This window comes from Phasianus colchicus, chromosome 4 (genome assembly GCF_987193195.1).
Source record: "Phasianus colchicus chromosome 4, bPhaCol1.hap1.1, whole genome shotgun sequence".
Classification (NCBI taxonomy): domain Eukaryota; kingdom Metazoa; phylum Chordata; class Aves; order Galliformes; family Phasianidae; genus Phasianus; species Phasianus colchicus.
The window spans coordinates 13,821,191-13,843,157 of NC_143439.1; the positions used below are offsets into that span (position 1 = coordinate 13,821,191).

The following is a 21,967-nucleotide window of genomic DNA, read 5'->3' on the forward strand; positions in this document are numbered from 1 at the left end:
TTCTGTGGATAAAAAAGTATGCCAGTCATTGCAGGTCCCAGTTCAGCATCTTTTGCAATCCATTATGGTTTTTTATTTGTTTGTTTTGTCTTTTTTTGTTTTTTTTTTTTTTAAACAAACTATTATTCAAACAACTATTTTAAAACGTTGCTAATAAAATTTCATAAAAATTCTATTAGCAGCATTATAAGAGATTGACTTCTTCAATTCCATTGTACGTTGGTACAAAACCAGGAAAATAATTTTATCATATCTATTTCTCATGAACTGTTCTTTTAGCTGAATGAATCTTTAGTTAACTGTGCTTCATACCTGTGTACCCCATACAGCACACTTGGATGAAATAACTTGTGTTCCAGATGCCCACGCTACTTCTTACCCATTTCATACAGTTTTGTTAACTCTATCATGTAATTGAAAAAAGGAAAATGGAATATACTTACTTATGTCCCTTAAAAGTGGGGGAGGGGGGAAAGCACTTAATGATAGTGATTCAGTTGGTTATGGTGGTGACTGCTTATGGGCTTATTCATATGTGCATATGTAAAATATGTGATAGGTCTGAAGGCTCTTGAAGGCCACATCAAGGGAGTTAGGTAAAAATGAGGTCAATTTCTGCCTAGCCAGTGCTGGCATCTAATGGAATAGAGAAGAACCTCACGCATGTAAACAGCTGGATCAGAGCAGAATATGTTTCTAACAAAGATATAAATTGTGTTTTCATTACTTAAATACCTTTTATGAGGTCTGCAAAACATAAAATGTAGTTTCTAAAACAAATCAGCAGCATTTGAACTGATGTGTACAATTACCCAGATTTCACCAAAAATAAAAAAAAAAATTGCATTAGGTCCTGAGGCTCAGGCCAAAATGCAAGGGTTTAGAAATTATTGCAGTGAATCTTTTCTATAAGATTTTATTAAAATACACACATACCACAGACCATTAAAATCCTTCTTTGGAGACTTTGTCTTTACTTCTAGAACAAAGACCTATCTTCCATACAAAATAAACAATGTAGTCCCAAACATTGTCTTTTCCTTTTGTCTTGTATTAAGTGCATTATACACTTCCCTGACCATATTCATTTAAGACAATATAAGAGATGCTGATTACCAGCCAAGCCAAATTTGACAGTGGTGGAAATTGCACTGACCATAACCTAGTGGACACAACGAATAATACTACCTTAGGTGAAATAATATTACTTAGGGAAAAAGGGTTTTGCCCTTTGCCCTTAAGTACAAAAGCATCACTTTTCAAATTTGAACACAGTGCTGAGTTCCATATCAACAACTTGAACATTTCTTTGAAAAAAATTTTATTCATTGATGCATATTGTCACTTTTGTTAGCTTAATTTCAAAATATGAAAGTGCACGCCAAATAAAAATATGTTTTCTATTTTTAAGATGTTACTGATGTTTGGTGCCTATGTGCTTCTGGAGGTATGCTGATCCCACCAGGAGTTCACATTGAATGTGCCTCGGTAAATATTTTCGTATGGCAATGATACAATTGTTGACACCTTGTGACAGCCATTGAAATCATAATTCCTTTGTGCTATTGAGTGCTCTGAGATCTATATTCCACCTGGAATCAGCCGTTTCTCTGAAAAAAGAATTACAGTTCTTAAGAACAGGTATTCAAGTCTCAACTCAAAGGATAGCCCTAAGCATAGACAATTTCTTTCTTTATATAGACAATATTTTTTCTTTATATGAAAGTTTAAGTCAGTTTAAGCACTGACCATAACCAACACGTTTTACATTAAACATGTGATTGACAAGGATTTTCTTTTGAATCAAGCAAGCTTTTTGTCATCAGCTTTCTGTGGCAAATAATTCACTTGTATTTGGATTTCTGTGCTAAGTGTTGATTATTTTTTTCACTGCCAGGAACAGCCCCGTGGCATAGTGTGTCAAAGTTGCCACTCTATCTCTGGTTGCTGTTATTTACTACAGAAACAAAGCTTTTTCATTATTACAACACAGTATAAAAAGTGCCAAGGTTCACTCTATAATGTACCATAGAAATACCAAAGTCAGTTTTCCCATGAGTAGAATAAGAATACGAAAATATCTTCATCTTTCTGTATTATTGCAACTGTATTATCTACCTGAATACACTAAGAATAATACATGACATCACTCTTCTAGTCAGAGAACCATGAAACATTTCATTTTGAAAGAGCTCTTATAATTAAGTACTGTATTAGTTCTGATTAAGTAACTCCTAAATTATCCTTCATGTAAGTCATACATACTCCCTAAGAATATTGCCAATTTCCTCATCAAGAATTCATTCTAATTACATACATATTCTTGTAGCAAATTCACATTCTCCATATTCACATTCACTTTAAGCTAATAATTTTGGTACCACTCTTAGTAATCCTAGTATTTGATTCTTTTCATTTTTGTAAGTATTCCTCATGTATTCGTATGCAACTATCATTTCTTCTCAGATCTTCTTTTCTTCCATCGCTTAAAAAAAAACATCAACATTTTATTGTACTCATCTGAAATCTATACTATACATCTCTTTAAGCTGACAAGCCTGAAAATGAACACGTCAGTTTGAGAGTTAAGCAGAGAGTTAATGCAGAATGCACTGAAGGTTAGCTACAATGTGACTTAAAATTTTCAGTGCCCTGGGGAGAAAAGGGAGGATATGAACAAGTCCTCCTAAATTGCCCTTAAGTGCCTAAGTTCCCCTTAGATTCAAGAGAGAAGTAGACATACACACACACGCGTGTATATATATATATATACATATATAAAGGTCACCATATGGTGGTCTTCAGAGGCATCTAAATTATTCACACTGACTCGAGCCTAAAATAATTAAACGTACTTCTTCTTACAATAGGCAACATGCATTACAGCATTACATCAGCATCACACTGTGTATCTCTGTGCAATTTATCTTTGTCATTACCTTTTTTCTACCAACCCTCCCTCCTGATGTCATTAGGATTTGGCAAGAATGATGTTCCTCTCTTTTTGTGAGCATTTTCTTTTCTATTTCACTAAGCACAGTACTTTACATTGTCTTTTATGAGTAGCATAGATTCAGATTTCAGAGAGTTCTTCCCGGTTTGCCAAGATAATATATTTAAGTGTATAATATAAACTTCAAAAAGACACATTGGCACAGTTTCTGTCTATAAATGAAATGTGCCCTTAACCATTCTTTCTCAAAATACCACTAGAATGGAATGATTTACGTCCCCATTATTAAAATTTCTCAGCCCTATCCTGTCATATATGGGAGCTATACACTGTGATTAAATTCATTCCGCCTTCAGGAATGGTTCCTGGCTGGTGTTCTAACCTGCACCATGCCCAGTTGCACAGGCCAAAAGGACACCAGGGAGCATAAGGCATTATTGACCATAACATCCCAGTGTTAGAAAGGATCATGCTAACTAATGAGAAGATATAAGCCCTATTGGACATAAAATATACTGCAAATATAAAACACAAAGCACATTGTTTCAAGTAGAATGGGAAAAAAAAAGTTGTCACTGCATTTCATTTGCATTTCCTATCAGTACTCATAGCTATACACAGCTATATTCATTTGTCATCTAAATGCCCAATGAGAACAGATAGATGTAAAATTAAAGCACAAATAGGAGACCAAGAAAAGTAACAAAGTCATAGAATGTTATTCTGACATTAGATGAATCCACAGTATCATCATCTCCAACATTTCTTATGAATAAAGACAGGCTGTGTTCAAGAAGTTTCAGACTAAATCCTTTTATGGTGCTGAATGCAGCCATGAAGCTGGAAGTGAAAAGTCAAAGGACTTAACAGGAGGCTGTCATCCCCATAACTTCTTTGGTGAATCTAGTCTGCTTCCAATTTTTTCTAACCCACATGACTTCTGTAAAAACATCATGTAAAATGGTATCATTTACTCATATGAAAGATTCACGTGCATACAAGAAGTGTTTGATTTAGTCTTGCAACCCATACATGCACAAAATTTTCATTTAGAATCTAGGAAGCAAGTTCAACAAGTGCACGGTATTTTCTTCAACCAATGAGGACAGCACCCTATCAAAGAAAATGATTAAATTATCTTAGGTTGAATTTTCAGTGAAATCACATTGCTTATCATTCACGGTATTTAATTCTTCCAGATATTAGGTATAGAAGTTAAAAATTATACTCTAATTTTCTTTATCTTCTATTTCCTGCCTTATAAGAAGGTACCAACCATATAATTTCTCATTCTTCTGACTTCACCTTTCTGTGTTTCTAAAACAAATTAAACACGCTGACAGGTATTTCCCAGCAGCAATCATCTTACTGCTTACCTGGAACTGTGGATTCTCAGTGTCTAGTGTACAAATAGAGCTGTTTGTAGGCTTGCTAGACAAATAGCAACACTGATCCCTATAGTGTGCTTGTTCAAAAATGATAGATGTGGTTTCTTTTCTTACAGGCTATATATTGCATTCTTTAAACAGCTTTTCCTATTCTTTCTGTTTTGGTCAAGAAAAAAATTAGGAAGGAAAGCCCTCTAAAATTAAGGCAGTGAAAATGAAAGCAGAAAGTCAGAGTCTCTGTGTGCAGGGAAAGAGCGAGAAACAAGAATCATCCCCTCTGCCATGCAGCCCAAGTAGTTCCTAAGAGAGGCAAACAGAGAGGAAAACACTTTTCAGCATGTAGACCCAAGATTAGTTACATATTCAGTGCTCCGGATCCTGACTGTCACATTAAGATTTGTACATGTAAGAACAACGTTGCCTATCAAAAATAAATAACTTCAGGGCTTTGAACATTTTAACTGAAAAACACCTCATTGCTTTCCAGAGAAACTCATGTCCATAACTGACTAAGTTACTTTTGACATAGGATTTACAATTATAAGAGGAGAATTTCAAATATGAGTCCTGAAGTGTTAAATAATTTTTTTTCCTCCAATTCCTCCCATATTCTACTGGTAAGAATGCAGAAAATAGCATTTGGTTATTATTATTTTTTAAAAAACTGACTAGAGATGGTATGTTCACAACAAACACAAGCACTCTCAAAACTGAGTAAGTACAGCACCAGACTGAGACTGCTAGATTTGCACGAGTTCTGTGTGTTGCAATCACATAGAAGAAAAGTGGCACGTAGAGGCTTTTACAGCTATTGAAAGGGGAAAAAATGTTGAAATATGTATATATTAAGACAAACCGAAAGTTCAGTATTATTTCAGATAGAAGTTACTCACGTTCCCTTATTTTTTTCTATTTATTTTTCTTTGTTATAGATGCAAAGGGCACTATAGTCTACCTAGAGAAAAAATGCTATATAAACCAACTAACTGGTGGTTTTTTCATCAGTTCTTTGAGTAGCACAGGATACAGTGAGTTCTGAGACCATGGTGGCTTAATGGGATTCAAACAAATTATATCTAAATATAACAGCTATCACCTGTGCTTTAAAATTAGAAGAAATTTTTTTTCTTTTTTCTTTTTTTTTTAATTTTATTTTATTTTTAAATTATTTTTTAAAAGCATTTTTATGTTTTATGGAGTTGAAGCCAAGTTATCTTTGCATATTTATATATTCCTAATTTTCCTTTCTGAATTATCGATTTCCTTTCTATTATTACAGTAATATCTTGTAAGTGCTCATCCCTTTGAGTGATAGCTGCAAGAGGAATACATTCAGATGAAGAATGCAAACCAGTCAGGAATGTAAGGCAGAAATACCTTTCAGAAGTTATGCAATAATCATTGAACAGTAAAACATCCTAAATGATTTATTCAAAACCATACTGACAATAATGAGTAAAAGCATCATAGACTTGCTCTCCCTTGATCGTAGTTTAATTGTTTAATTATAATTACCTATGTAATTTTTTAATTATTATTTTATTTCTTTATTTAGTAGGCTTTATTGACCTAATATAGACATATCTGAACTGGCAAACTTCTACATTTATTTTAGAATAAATTTCTTAGCATTGCAGAGACAAACATACATCAGCATAAACGGGAACGCTCTACTAGATTTTGTAGAAAGTATGTTTCTTAGCATTATATGGTGACTTTCCATCTCAGCCTCCATTTTTGCTGAGCAATCCTGCATGTGCGGTATCATTTTCATTTGCGCAGAAATGAGAGTTGTACTCTGTTATGCAAATAAATTCCTGACTATAAGTTGAGTTCCACTGCCTGTTACAGGACAAGCGGGATGCTGAATTTTGCAGATCAGAATTGAAGTTGAAAGATACAATTTTAACAACTGTTTTACTGCTTGAAACTGTTCTAATCACAAATGAACAGCTCTTCCATGGTACTTCAATGCAACTTTTTCTTTTAATTCAGCTTTAGAATATTTTATTTCTTCTGAGCCCAAGAATTATATCTAAGATGTAACTTACTGGTACTAATTCATTTGCTTATCTTACGTGCATATTTACTTAAAGTATGTGTGGGAATCTTAAATTGAGTTTAAAGAGACTTAATGACAGGAATAGCCAGCTTACAAGCTTGCCTGATTGGTATTAGAAATCAAGTTGACTAATTTTAAACACATAAATGTAGACAGGGATAATATTTTTTAGAAATGAATCAAGTATTCCATTCAAAATAATTATTTACATCGGTGTAAATGCAATGCTATAATTTCTATTGCTGCTGTGGTAAAACCACAGAAATGATTTCAGAAGTAAGATGCAACTAAATAAGACATGAGGAAGTACTTATTTTATGATACAGTTCTTACTCCACGATACTTAGCTCACTTAATCTTGGAAACTTTTCTAAAATAGTAAAGACTTCATGCTTAATACATCTTTCATATATTTATGTTAAATAATAGCAGAAAATTGTGTGACATTCCCCTGCCACACAGGAAATACCCTTCATAATCCCAAATACGTATCTCCACACATATCCTTCGGTGTCCTTGCTTTTATTCTTTTGAAATATAATCAAAGACATGAACATTTTTCTCCTATTTGTTCTAATCTAATTCAGAGAGTGTTTACGTTAGCTCTGTGGTACATTACTTGAAATAAATAGATAGTCCAGTTCTTAAACATTCAGCCCTGCAAAGACTTCTGAGAGCTTTTCAATTTTATTTGTAAAGCTGACTTGGGTATGTTGATTTGAAAAAATGACAAACATTTCATAGAACCAGAACCTTGAACCACGTCTACGCTTTCACATAAACATAGATACTTGTGCTCAGACCCAAGCCTGATTTCCCTGATCACATACACATCTCCATTGTGCCTCTACTGCAGAATGAGGCAATGACTATCCAGGCTAAGAAACAGAAGCACAGTGAGGACAAGCTTACAGATACATTTTTCGGTTGGTAAAAACAAAACTGATGAAGTCATTTGACTCCATAAACCTAGACTTATGTGCATCCATCAAAGGCAGTGAAAATGTTTAGTATCCATGCTATGCAATATGAAACAGCCAAAGAAGGGAATTTTTCTTGTTCCACTTCACCTTGGTTAGGCTACCGGCTATGTGGGAAAGGGATCGGGTTTTTATATTCTTTCTCTCTTTCCCTATCAAACCTAATATGGTGTTGGCAATAATTATCATGATAATGATAAGGTTTTGTCAGTGAAGATGCTTTTGTGTACACAGAAAATACTGTAGAGTTAATTAAGGGGCTACTTTAGAACACAATTGTTATTCTACAATATCTCCTTAGACACTGTTATCTTGTGCAGTAAATAGCGCCTGTATGTATTTACTTAACTTGCTTCCACAGTAGATTAAGCTATGCCTAAGTAATTTTTAGAGCAAAATAATCATTCCCATACAGAAAATTAAGGTATTATGGCAGTGTCTGACTCTTTTCATATATCAGAAAGAAGGAAAAAAAAACAAAAAACAAAAACAAAACCAGAAAAAAATGTCAGTGGATTTAGGAAAATTCCAAGGCATTATTAAAGTATCTCAGAATGACCCACAGTGATGGAGGAAAATAATGAAACAAAACAGAAGAAAAATTTAAAAAATACCTCTTATCATCAGTTGTAGACCAGCCCTCTACTGGGATAGATAAGATGGTGCTGCTCACACTGTAATCACTTTAGCACCTTGCCCAAAGTAGTAGGAATAGATCTGTCAGATAAGGCATGCACTGTGAAGATGTTCTCTGCTAGAAAGCCTACAGTATCTGGTACATCAGAGTTGAAATCCTGGATTAGAGTTTTTGGTGACTATAGTAAAAATATTATAAATAAGTCCTAGAATAACAACTATTGAGTGAAAAATTATACCAAAATGGTTGCTGTTAATTTTAAAATATCTATAAATCGTCCAAAAGCTACATTTTATTTTCCTCACCAGTGCTTCTCACTTATTTAAATTTTCCTAGTCAAGTCCAGAATCCCTTATGTTTTACAAACATTCTAGTCATTATGAGAATTTCTTAACTGTTCGCAGAAAGTCATTGTTGAAATCACATGGATGAATAAGAAGAAAATGAGTCTAACTTACGCAGTGAGAAGAACACTGCAAGTTAGAAGTATTCCGGAGTCACTCTGAGAAGACAATTTTGAAAAATCCTACAAATCATCAATCCTAACTGTATTCATGACAAACACATGTAAGAACATTAAAAATATATACTTCAAAATATATTAGGTGTAGAGAGACTTACTTTCTGTGATTCTGTGGAAATTGGCATGTAAGTCCAATGGCTTACATCAGTAAGATGAAAATTTTTTAATGAGACTTAAAGAAATACTCTAATGTATGAGGATCTGTATCTATTTCTACATTCATTTACTTTACAATACAGCTACTGCTGTTTTCTTTTATCCATGCAATGTCCTAAGCCATGAAAAGCAAACAAGCAAACCTCTTGCTTGCCTTTTCCTTACTATGAAGCCCTTTGTTTCTACTGACCCCCATAACCATGAGTTCAAGAATATTTCTGCTAGATGTATATAATCTTATCAAACATTTATTTCTTTATCAGTTCATGACCTGGTAGCCCTTCAGCTGTTTTGCTGACTTGATGGTCTCGTTATTGCAAATGGCAAATAGAAGCGCCAGCTTAACTCCTGTTTTTTTTTTCGTTCTCCTGTTTTATTCACATCCCTATCATTGTTTGCCTAAATTAGTGCTATCTTTTGATGTGGCTTTGCATATTAGCAGTTTTCAATATTTTTGCTCTTAAGCTATGTGTTTTTACAGAATGAATAACCTGACTAGAGTAACATAGCGAGATGTTTTGTGTAATGATTTGATACTGTGTTAGTATATTTTCAATTCCATTCCCTTTTACAACTTGACATTTCATTTCTTACTTGCTGGCTCTGCACATCAGGAGATGCTTTTCAGGGAATTGTTTCATGGTCCTTTTCTCAGAAAGAGTTCAAATTTCTCATGATAACTTACACTGCCTTCTTCATTTGTCTCTTCTAAGCCTCCGCGTTAAACGTACTCATTGGAACGCATGGCAGGAATCACCACAAAGACACGTACTTGAGCAGATACTCTCATGTAGCACAGTGAAAGCTCCATGTAGAGCTATCAGTTTACACACAAACCTTTTGTGCTAATGGCACAGATTGAACTAAGAAAGCTCAGCTGTTCCACTGCTCTGATATTGCTGTGCAGCTTTGAACGCCAGAGCAAGCTAAGTCAGAAGCAGACTGGGTTTTCTGGATCATTCTTCAGCACACAACGTGGCCATACATGGTCTTACTAGGGACTTGGCTGTCCTAAATTGCTTTATGTCATCTGCAAATATAGTCTTTTATGGTGTTTTTTTTCTTCCATATTTCCTCTTCCAGAAAGAGGAAAAATTTTTTAAACTCCGTGGATTTCCACACAGCCACAGGGAGAACTTTGCTTCTGTTAAAACATGCCATTTATCCAAAAGACTTTTTCTGTCTCTTAGATGCACAGAATCTGATAATGCTTCCCCCCCAACAACACTTGTTTACTTTAGTAGTTTCTACTACACAGAAACACGGCTAAAGACTTTTTTTGACAGTTCAAATATGTTGTATTGATTAACTCTCACCCACTCTGTCAAAATTCTAATAGATTGACAATCTTTCTGCGCTGTTTTCTTGGACAAATGCCAGTTACCTTATTTCTAAAACTCTCTGGTCACAATTTTATGCCTTATGCTAAAGTTTCTACCTGGCCTCAAATTTACAAAATTTTCTACTACTTTTTTTTTTTTTTTAAATGATAAACAGAACTTCTGACTTTCTATGGTCACTTGCTTTTGTTAAGAACTGAAAATAAAGAACAGCTAATCCCATCTTCTTCCTATTTATTTTAGCCAATTTTTCAACAGCGTCCTCTTCTATGAAGCAATCTTGCACATTTATTTCACAAGGTTACCTGAGATGGGTAGCTTCTTATAAAAATACCTTTCTTTCTTTCTCCCTTCCTCCATCCCACCTTCCTCCTATAAAGAGTAATTCAAAGAAACTGCTTAGCCCCTCTGCAATGTTCTTCTTACTAAATGCAGATTGGGATGTCCTCCAGTTTTCTCTTACACTTCTTACACTTGACTTTTTAAAAATTGTCTCTGTTTATTTGCATTCCTTTGGGTGTTTGCTCCAAAGAGTCACTCAACTTTCTTATTTTCTGACCTGAAGCTTACCTACTAGAATAGCTCCCTTTTTCTGACCATTTCACTTGACACTGTTTTTTGTTTTTGTTTTTGTTTTTGTTTTTTTTCAGTTTAAATAGCTTTTGTATCCTTTAATACACTTTTTCTTCTTTGCTACTGTTTCCTTTTTCATATAGACATTTTCTTACATGCTCTAACTTTTTATACAGCAATTTTGCTGAATATGAGAATTCTGTTTCACACACTTTAATCATTTCTTTTTAAAAAAATTGTCCAACTGACAAACTGTTTTTGATACCATCTTCTTTGCTAAGAGACTAAATTCAAATTTTATTACAGTTGCAATTACTCAGTGGCTCAACTACAATTCCTTCCGGAATCAACTTCCCCTTACACATTCCTCTTGCCTTATTCACTGAACACGGTATTATAACTGACTTACTCAATCACTGATACAACTGTTGGGCTCATTTTATTTTCTTTGCTCCTGTTATTTAATATACAATTTTAACCAAAAATTTTAGTAAAGAAAATATTCAGTAGGAGAAAATAAAACAAAGAAGTATTACATGGTTTTCTGACAGTGTCTGGATTGAGGGCCAAAGAAGAAAAGCAATATTAAATCTGGATTCTCAGATGTATATTATTTTGTATCATTCATTTACATTGTTTACCTCCAACATTTTACCTCTATTTTTTTATGCCACTCTATCAGATAAAGGTAAAACATGAACCAAGGTCTATATATTATACATGCTCAAACTAGTTCTGTTGGCTGAACAAAATTTGAAATTCCTAAACTATGAATTAAATATATATACATTGCTATTCCTTGATGTCACTGGATATATCACTATAACACACACATTGCATCAGAATTGTTGTTGCTGTAAAATCTGAGTGTTTAAACTGCAGCAATAGATATGTTAGTAGTACTGCTAAATTACAGTTCAGTTCTGAAGAGTATTTCTTAGATTAAGTGGTAGAAGACCATCTAGGCAAAGTCAGAGACATGAGTCATTACGTCATAGCACAGTGAAACTTTACATTGGTCTTTAGTGTAGGACCAAATGACTGACACTTGAGTGATTGAAATACCCACACAGCTAATTAAAAAGAAATAATTGAGTTGCTGGAGAAGGATCTGTAGCAAAGATCCTTCATACTCTAAAACTGCCGGTGCAGCACCTTTAAGAAAAACTAAATGCTTTAGGAAAAATAAATATCATTCAGTGAGATATTTTTTTCCAGATCTACAGTCCTAGAAGACTTCTATTGCCTTGTTAGTATTGTAATGTTAATGTCTTTGGCTTGTTTGGATGAGATAAACATCATAAACTCTTGAAGGCAAGGAGATTACAGTCTTTGATAAAATATAGAGGGCTACTGAATAGAATGAAAAGACTTACTAAACCAGTGTATTGCTCAAGAGTTCTACATCTAGCTCAGATTCCAAATGAATTACGAATGTCTTTCTGAGATCTATCGCGCTCCTTCATGTCAGCAAATCACAGTCAAAAGTTGACTGAAGAGGTAACATTTTGGAACAAGACAAAGCATGGAAGAACTCTGGCAAACACCAATATCATGTCGGTTGAAAGATGATCAGAAGGAAGGCAAAATTTTTTTCTTCTTCCTTCCAAACCCTTACTTCCAAACTATGTAAATCATAGAATGGCATAGGTTGGAAGGGACTTTAAAGACTATCTAGTCCCAACTCCTCTGCTATGGGCTGGGTTGTCAGCTATTAGATCAGAGTCCTATCCAGCCTGGCTTTGAACACTTCCCGTGCCTCTGAGTAAAGAATTTCTGCCTAATATCTTACCTATATTTCCCCTCTGAGTTTAAAGGTACTCCGCCTTATCAATATCAGATCATGTAGAAAGTCTTCTGCTTATAAGCTCCCTTCATGTGCTGGAACAGTTACTTTAAAATAATTCTGAGGACACTGCTCAAAAATAAAGAGAAGTTCCTGGGACAGTTGAAAAAAGAAGTAAACAGAAAAACCACCCTTCACTTGACTTAATTTTCTTCTTTGAAAATGTCACCCTGGCAATATCTATATGCAAAAAATCTAATCATGAAGTAATTCAGGATCCAAAAACAAATTTGAGCAACTGATCCCTGACTGATCAGTTGATGCTTTTGATGTTGACAATTATGTCATACTAACAAGAATCAAGGTTTTGTTTTTTTTAAAAAAACATTGAACAACACCTTCTTCAGTGGTGCCTCAGTCCAAGAGAAGCCACTTTCCCCTACTGTTTCTAAGATTGCATTTGTATTATTTTTACAATGAATAGGAGAAAGAGCTAATTTTTATTCCCTCAAAGGGAACACTTTCATACAGCCTTTTGAATAGTACTTACTCAAATATGGTGGTTTGTAAGGCGCTCGTGTATTAGACAGCAGTCCATCCAACTCCTTCCTCTCCAGAGTGTTGTGAAGAGACTTCTCTTTGCCGAAGGTGGAGAAGGACCTTTCTGCCCCCGGCTGGGCTTCTGGTGTTTCAAACACTTCAGTGTCTGGAACGGAGTCCATGCCAGGTACATGCAGATTGCTGCGGTAATCTGCAGCTTGGCGTCCATCAGATGGGACAAAGGAAGGCATCCAGCACCGATCTGAGTGGCCCAGTGCTTTACATTCCTCTGTGCAATTGGAGAAGAGATCCATGCCTGAAAGCATGAGAGAAAATGAAACTACAGATATAAGCCTCAGCATCATGAATTGACAGCTGACAGATTAAAAAAACAAATTACGCTGAGAGAAAAAGAGATCTTATTAGAACTTCTTCTACTACCTTCATCTCAAAAAATGAAATAAAAAGAAACTTGAACGTCCAGTCTTCAGCATTTAACACTTTTTAATAAGCATAAATAAATGCTAGAATGTCACACATACACATATGTGTCACGAGAAGAAAGGATCTATCTCACAAAATAACTTGTAGATCTTTCTGTTTAGAACTCATTTCGTTGAAGATCAGTTCTACTTGCAGACAATATCTGTGCTTCACCCGTCATAAATACTTGTTTAACAACAAGCATTTAAGAGCAATTGAAGGAATTGTTTGTGTACATAAACCTATCCCTGACCAAAGAAATTATATGACCTGATTGAGTAATCACAGATCTCAATTATGAAAATGAAGTATTAGTCTTATAAATTAATTATCTGTAAATATATGCATACAGATAGAGCCTATTGTTATTAAAAGCAGATCTTAGAGAGTTGGAGTCCAGCCTGTAAGCAGTCGAGATGGCTTACTAAATCAATCACTATGAGTTTTCACTGCTACAGCAACAGTTCTTACTATCTTGTCATTCAAGTAAAGGGATGGAATCCTATGTTAAATTAGCAGTACCTTAATTAGCAGTCTGAAGGTAGCTGTAGTGCAGTGCAACACAGCCATGGATACTACTGACAGAACAGACAGTTAGTGCTTCCCTTCAGCAAACACCTATCCCTGCCAACATAAAACTGTTTGCTTATAAATGCTTTAATGCCATTAAAATTTCATATGACAAGCAAATGCTTCCATTGACTACCGTAAGACGAGCAGTCCAAAAGAATATTTCCTGACAGTGATTCACTAAGCTGTTGGATTGTACTTGTTTTGAAAGGAATAGTGTAGGAAATCATAGGCATAAAGTAAAACAAATATTAAGGTGTCCAAGTCATTGTTCAACATCACACAGAAAAGCAAAACAGTGAAGAAATGTCTCTTTCTTGAACTTAGAAAGATATGTCTTAGAATGGGAATATGTCAAGACTGAACTAAATCTGTTATAAGTATTGCATTTACAAGCATTTCATTAGAATTACAAAAAAAAAAAAGACTCAACTTGCACGAGAAATAGAAAAAAAATAGAAAAGCTTTAATAAGATTTGTGCACTGTAGGTCGTTCACCAGCATACACCACAAAGAACTTGATTAGTTTGATCTCCCTTGTGAGGATTAGGGTATTAAGAATGCTATCACTGTTTTAAACTGTTGATTTGTTTTCTATTCATAATATTATTGTGTTATCTTGCAGTAAAGGAAACAAACTCTTCAGCAAGCAAGACCCCTTTTCAGCCACCAACAAGCGCTTGAGAAATAAAATCTGTCTTCTAGACAGACTAAAGAAAAAAGAAAGAAGGGGAAAAAAAGCTTTTTACTTCAGATTAATCTCAGTGCATCAACTTATTAATTTTAAATTAAGTGAAATACAATGTCAGGTCCTGTTTTGATTAGCAACTTGCATTGATAATTGGCAAGCAGAAATAAATTACTGATCAGTGAACTGCTGAAGAATGTAAACTTGAACTGCAGGTATGATTAAACAATCAGATGAAGATCATTATACAAGATGTAGAAACTGTATCGTTCTACATTCTGTAATGGTAGTAGCTATCAAAGACTGAAAAGATGCACACTTCCTGGGGAGAAATGTTTAAATAACCATATCTCTAAAAGTGTGTATGTGTTCACATGTATCTTATGAACAGAAGTATTTGATAAAAAATCTTTCTCATGCAAGAAAAGACATACTTTAAAAAACAGCAAACATTTTTGCTGTTCAGAACATTTTAGCGACAACACTAAAATGAGTCTTCTCTTTTTTTCAGGCTATCTAGCAGTTCCACATGCACTAGAAATAGCCCTGGATCTAAAAGAGAATTGATTACAATTACATTTTGCTAACAATACATCACTGACCATACCCATTCTGAAAGAGCAGGGGAAATACAGAAAAAAAGAAAGAATGAATGTTAAATTACTTGCTTATGTCAGTGGGGAGGGAGATATTATGATAATATTGCCTTCAAGATAGATAGATATTCAAGGATAGACACTTTTTTTTCCTCTTCTTGAGGTTTTACTTCTCCTGGAAAATTAGCCTTCTTTTCACTATTTTGTTTTCACGTCAGTTGCTAAATGGCAAAAATCCTCTACCCAAATGTTACTTTTTAGTTTGCTTTTGAACACTGCTTGTCTATGACAGTGCACAGCATAGTATTACATAACAGCTTATAAAAGAGATGTTATAACCTCCATAAATCAGGATTTTGAATAAACAATGTAATGAATGTAGGGGATATAAAAATGTAAGCTCAAAGTTTCCCTCTGCTAAAGCAAATGAGAACTTTTAAAAGAAAATATACGTATAATCTCCCCCCCCCACCCCCCTCAGCCCCCAGATTTCAATATCCACTAATACATACCTAGAAAGTAAAAATTTGATAACAAATGTTCAAGGATGACTGGGTTGAATATTGCTCTTCCTTGAATCAGTCACAACATTCCCTAAGAGGTTAATGGGTGCAGAACTAAGCAGTTAGTTTTAATATTTTGAATGAAAATAAATTCAAAATATCAGGCTGATTCTGAAATCCCTGGGCACCTACGTTTATTTTCACTGAACTAGGATATAGGTTATTCTTCCTCCACCTTCTTCCTGTGGGTCACAGTATAGAATTTATTTTTTTTTTTAATTAAAAAACATTTCTAATAGGGTGGATGATGAGAGGGGAGGAAAAGCCGCTTGCTAAATTTATAGAAGGAAGAATATAAAGTGGTAAATTAATAAGACATACAGCACAGAACTCCCTTATAAACCAAGAATCATATTTTTGATTCATAACAAAAAGGAATGTTTAGCAGTGTAATACTTCCATCTCATCTTTCTCATAAATCTGCTTACATATACATAGTATGCATTGAACTATTTTAAAATCCACATTAAAGAAAAATGCTTTATATTTTTCACTTAGTTACATTAGACGTTGCATGCAGATAAACTGAGATTTTAAAGGTGACTCTGCATTATGAATTTTAAATGTCCTTTGAAGATAAAAATAGATAGTATAGAGTACTGAAGAGCTGAGAACTGATAAGCTTTGAGCTATTCCAAATACAGCATATATACACATAAAAGCTCGTGGCAAAGGTGAATATTTATCTAGATAGGCAGCGGGCAATACGAGCTTCTGCATAACATAACTTTGCAGATTTTGAAGCCAAACAAGCCTCTGCCCTTCCCTCAAGGAAAACTAAAAAGAAAGAAAGGAGTTAAATACTAAGATTTATATCTGCATCTGAATTTCCTGAGCTCAGGTGCTTTGAATCCGATACTTGGCAGCGTTGCTTTTCTAAAGCATATTCCCAATTTGCTTCCTTTTCATATTTCTAAAGAAGAAAAGCAAAAATTCTGTGCATGAATTCTAATTGATTTGAAAGATGATTTAAGATCAAAGTGAAAAGTAAGCCTACAACCATTTTTAAATAATTTATTTTTTCTTAATTTAAATAAAGGAGAAAAGCCATATACCGAGCCTTTAGAGTAATGAGTGAACACATTCAAATATACATTACTGAGTAACTGATAAATTCAAAAGAAAAAAAAAAAGAAAAAATGTAAATTAAATGTTGACAAACTGTTTTTGTAGTTTTGTTATTGAGAGACTTTTCACAAAGTTTGTCTTTTTTTTCCGCCCCTCATAAATTTGTCTTTTCTGCAAAACTAAATACATTTGTTGCTTCTTCAGTTTTTTAAACATTATTTGGGAGGTAGGTGTGATATAGGGAAACTCTTCTTTTTGAAACTCCATTAGCAGATCAGATGCCTGTTTGGTTGGATTATCCCTGAGCAAGTTAGTAATTTATCTGTGAGTCATGTTTTCATGTCTGTAAATAAGGATAATTATTTTAACCTTCTTTGTGGAAGACTCTCTCCACTGAAGAAGCTGACTTCATGAAACACAGTTATTATCATTCTTACTTGATAAGTAATTGGTGTGCTGCCTTGGATAAAGATGACTTCATCTGCATGAGAACATGAAAAAAAGACTTAAAGATCTTCGATATTCAGCTCTTCTAAATCTCAACTTCAAAGCCCTGTCTGAACCATTGAGATGTGAACATTACTAAGCATGAAACACGAAGAAAGCAGAAGAAAAAAAAGAAACAAAACAAAACAAAACAAAAACCCTCACCTCAGTTCAAGTCAAAGTACTTTTCTAAGCCATCTTAATGTTTAATGTTTAACTCTCACTTTATCCAAGACAGACTGTTAGCCCAAGTGATCTTCAAAACAGGATTTACCTGTCACTCTGAACAGACTTCGAAGGAATGCTGTTTTTTTCTGTCCTTTTACTACCAAAATTCTCATTTAGACTTCTCAAGTTCTTGTTTCCATGAAAAATGAAATACCATAGCTATTCTACATCCTAGCAGTAATGCCTACTAACCCTCTCGAGGTTTACTAAGTCTAGACAGAAAAGGTGTGAGCTAAAGTTTCACTCTGTGTCCTTGCATTAGACCCCTAAAAATTCTCTTCATAAAGTTCAATAACAGAGATCTGATTTCAGATCTCAGGCAATCACCAATGCATACTGCCCAGAGCAGTACTATCTACTGAGTAGATGGTTAAAAAAAAAAAAAAAAAAAAAGTTGATGCATTTCCTAATACATAACGTACAGAATCTATACTTAGCTTCTCATCTTGGATATTCCTTCCTGAAGTATACCTCAGAGATCATGCCTATTCAGTGAAAATAAGGAAATGAAGGTAATACTGTAAAGAACTCAGTGTGTCTGATGTGAGAAAGCTGAGTAGCTACTGACCAACCAAACGAAATAAATTGATGGCAAAAGTCCAGATCTTACAGGACAGGTGTCTAATCACACAATTTAAACATACACACAGAGAGTACTAATTGGCACCCAAGTCGGCAATTTCACATGGGAGGCCAAGAATTTAATCAACCATGGGAAATAAACTAACCTCAAGCTTAGAAATGACTCCTACAGAACACGATTGAAATACTGTGTGTTAATAATAGGTAGCAGTGTTGCATTAGTTGCATTTGTTCCACAACAAAATAACTGCTTTTGTCTCAACAATTTTCAGGTAGAAAAGAAGAGCACAAGTAATTAGCACACTCATTTGGAGTTAGAGAAACCTTTACTCCAGTAGCCAAAACTTGTTGCATGACCCTAGGAAAGCCATTTTTTTTCCCCCCAGCAAGCTCAGATTCTTACCCTACCTAAATGAAATGATTATTCAAACCAGAAAAATGAGGTTCTTGACCATTTTTTAATATCCCATTACATGGCATTCTCTGCTAAACACAGACGACAGTCCTGTCCTAGTTCATGGATATGAAGGTAGCTGAGAATGTAGATAGTATTAATGCATTCAAGTGCTACCTTGATGGGAACAGTATGAATCCCTTACAAGCATTCAGAACATTTTAAATCATGATTAAATCACTATCAAGAAAACATCCTCTGCCAAAAGGTGACCTAGAATCTTATTTCAAAACATAATAGGGCATTTTATGACACAGAGATCAGCTTAGTGCAGAATTTCTGTCAATAATTTTGTAAGAGTCATCTATGACACTGTGATAGATTTCCATCCTGCATGTTTACCTTTCCAGCTAATAATTCATCATGCTTTTGACAGTCAGCTTGCCTAGCAATGACTACTATGGAATAGCTACGTGTATGCCACAGGACTGTCCGTTGGTAACAATAACAGAAGTAGTGCACAGGAGATGAAAAGTTTGTTTTGAGATTAAAACATTGCTGAATAAAAATTGGTAGGAAGTTATATTGTTTGATGGGTCTTGCCAACTAAACATTTTCAGATAAGAATATACACCGCTTTTGAGAACAAACATTATTCTGTATGGTATTAGTGACTTAAAAAATTATCAACAACTGTGTTTTCTTTTAATAATTTAGATAGAATTGATTATACAGCAATGACTGAAAAACTGAGAAGGGATTCCCTCAGACATTTTCTCTAGACATTCAAGATCAAACAAGATGTATGCTTTTTTTTTTTAAATAACATTAATCACTAAAAGCTAATAGCAAGACTGAAGTCTTGATATCAAAATATCTTGCCATCACATACGTCAAAGGGCACATTCTTTGAATCATGACAGCACAGTTTAGCTCAAAACTTACAGAAAAACTATATCACACGCTGATAGAAAATAAGAGCAGTTTCTTCAGATGGTTGTATTTAAATATTTACTTGGAACCAGCACTCTATAAATTCCTCATGCTAATTACTCCAAAAGCACAGCACCAATATATTAAATTGGAAATTCTGTACATTTGAGGTTTCAGTTAAAACTATTAATTGTGAGCAGCCTAAGACTGTCAGCTTTCATTGCTTCATATGTATTCACCGTTTAAGTTACAGTTCATAAATCACACCATAATCTTAAATGATTTAAAGTTATTTTGCAAATATAGTTTTTTTTCCTCCCTATTTAGTAAAATGGGAGTAATAAAAATAAGGAATTTGGCCATTTAGGAAATAAATGTCAAGTCTGACAATAGTTGCAGTGTTCATATCTGAGACAGACTACTTGTAAAATTGGAAGAAAGAATAAAGAGCAGAGGCACAACAATAACAGTACTGGATGGAACTAAAAGAAAATAGCTTTCAGTTGATGTGCAACTGTATGATTATATTCCCACCATCAGTCAAATCCAATCCCTTCTGCAGATGTTTGTACTTTTCTCTCCTGTTTGGTTATTATGGTTCATTATGTTGAGGGACTAAACTGATTGAAAATTTCATTGAGATGACTGCTGCAGTAAAATGCGTAAAAGAAAAAAGAAATGGAATGCAGGGAGGGCAGGAGGAGAGGGAGTTTTTTATCATGGAGTAGCTGGTTGCTGTATCAGAAACAGTGCAAAAGAATGGGTGGGGAAGGCTAAATGCATGGCTTTTTAAGACAACAATAAATCATACGCCATATATAGGCCAAAAATGAAAGAGGCTCTGTGTTCAGATGTAAACTTCTGGCAAGACATGGTTTGTTGTCAGGTTCCCAGACACAAAATAGGCACTCTGTTCATTTAGCATGAAGCCCTGCAAGAAGCAGGGAGCTCCGGAGACTCTTGGCTCTTCTCAGTCTCATTAGGTCTGCATATTAATGACTTGCAGCAATATAAAGGGGCCCTGTAGCAGCCTCCTCTTCCCCCTGGTTCCTGGGTTTCCCATCATTAAGGGAACAGTGACTATAGCAGAAGGAAAATAGAGGATACTAACATGCAGGAGATGCTGCACTGCTATGACAGCACTGAGTTCCTTGCCCTGAAATCTTTAAGACAGGGGTCAGGAAAAAACAAAACACCACCACCAACAAAAAAGATAAATAAAAACAGGAAAACTGGAGAAACTCAGGCAGTATTTTGTATGACATATTGGTAGCAAATCCTGACACATGACAGAGAATAGAAGAAATAAGGGGAAAGAATCACTGTATTGAATCACTGAATCAACACATACCAGACCTTTGGAAGCTGCAGTAGGGAGGAAAGGAAAAGCATTTGTAGCCAAAATGCAGTGTGGGGGCAAGAATGAATTCCAGTACATAGGCTCTGAACAAAAAACTTCCCTTTCAAAGGAAATCTGACAGTAAGAGAGCAAAGACAGCAAGCTATACACGCGGGAATAACACTGCAATACACACAGTTTCTAAATGGTTCAAATCACAGCTGTATTATTATCTCTTAAAGCATTTATTTCCTTTGTATGGATTGAAAGAAATGTATTTAAGAATACTCTGGCCTTATTAGCATGGAGATCACTTATATTATACGGTTCATTAATTTGAATTAAAAAACAGTCCTCTAAAAATGCTAAGGTATTACACATTCAGAACACCCAATGTGTCTCCAGTTTCTCTGAGCAAAAATCCTCAGAGTCTGGCTGTCATTCAGTCAGCTGGTTCATTCTTTCCCCTGGGAACTCCCCTTGCACTTCACGCTGCCATGCCAGCTGAAGTGCCTACTAAACAGAGTTGCCTAGTGCATTGAAATCTACAGTTGAGGGGAAAAAAACCCAAAAAACAAAAAACAACCCATAATAAAATGTACAAGAACTTTGTTTTTACAGGCAGGAAGTTTTGCTACAGCCAGTGACATAGAATAACACACCCCAAACCCCCAAGATCAAAAGAATTAAGTTCTGCCCCTTGAATACACAGTGTTCAAAATTGTCTCCTTGTTTAGATCACCATAATGGCAAGCTGACCTCAACCCAGCCTTCCATGCAATATGCTCACATGATTTTGTGCCACTCATGTTTTACATTCCTACAGGTTACTCTTCCTTCCAGTCTCCCTACTTACAGATCGACTATTTCCACTTTCTTATCAGACTTACCAGAGGATTGACCTCGATTAGTGGCATCATGATCACTGTCTCCTTGCTCACTGTCTCCATGACCACTGTCCTTAGAGCTTACTATGTCTGCTTCCTGGAATGCAGAACTAGACACAGAAACATCTTTACATTAGAATAAACATTAAAGAGGAACTCGTAAAACATTCTTCTGCCATCACATGGCCAAACAAGGTGCTGCAGTCACTCAC

The 21,967-nt window shown here is 34.9% G+C and overlaps 1 protein-coding gene across 4 annotated transcripts in view; it reads right to left on the reverse strand.

The window, feature by feature from the left end:
- PCDH10 (protocadherin 10) overlaps nucleotides 1-21,967 on the reverse strand; it is a 38,510-nt gene that overhangs the window by 11,030 nt on the left and 5,513 nt on the right. For 3 of the 4 annotated variants that reach the window (XM_031588794.2, XM_031588792.2, XM_090138662.1), the window contains exons 3-4: nucleotides 21,759-21,865; nucleotides 12,949-13,254 (exon numbers count right to left, since the gene is read on the reverse strand). In XM_031588794.2, the coding sequence (XP_031444654.2) occupies nucleotides 12,949-13,254; nucleotides 21,759-21,865 (413 nt within the window). Of the gene's footprint in view, nucleotides 1-170; nucleotides 1,611-12,948; nucleotides 13,255-21,758; nucleotides 21,866-21,967 lie in introns of those variants that run through there. The other variant, XM_031588793.2, reaches the window with a different exon arrangement.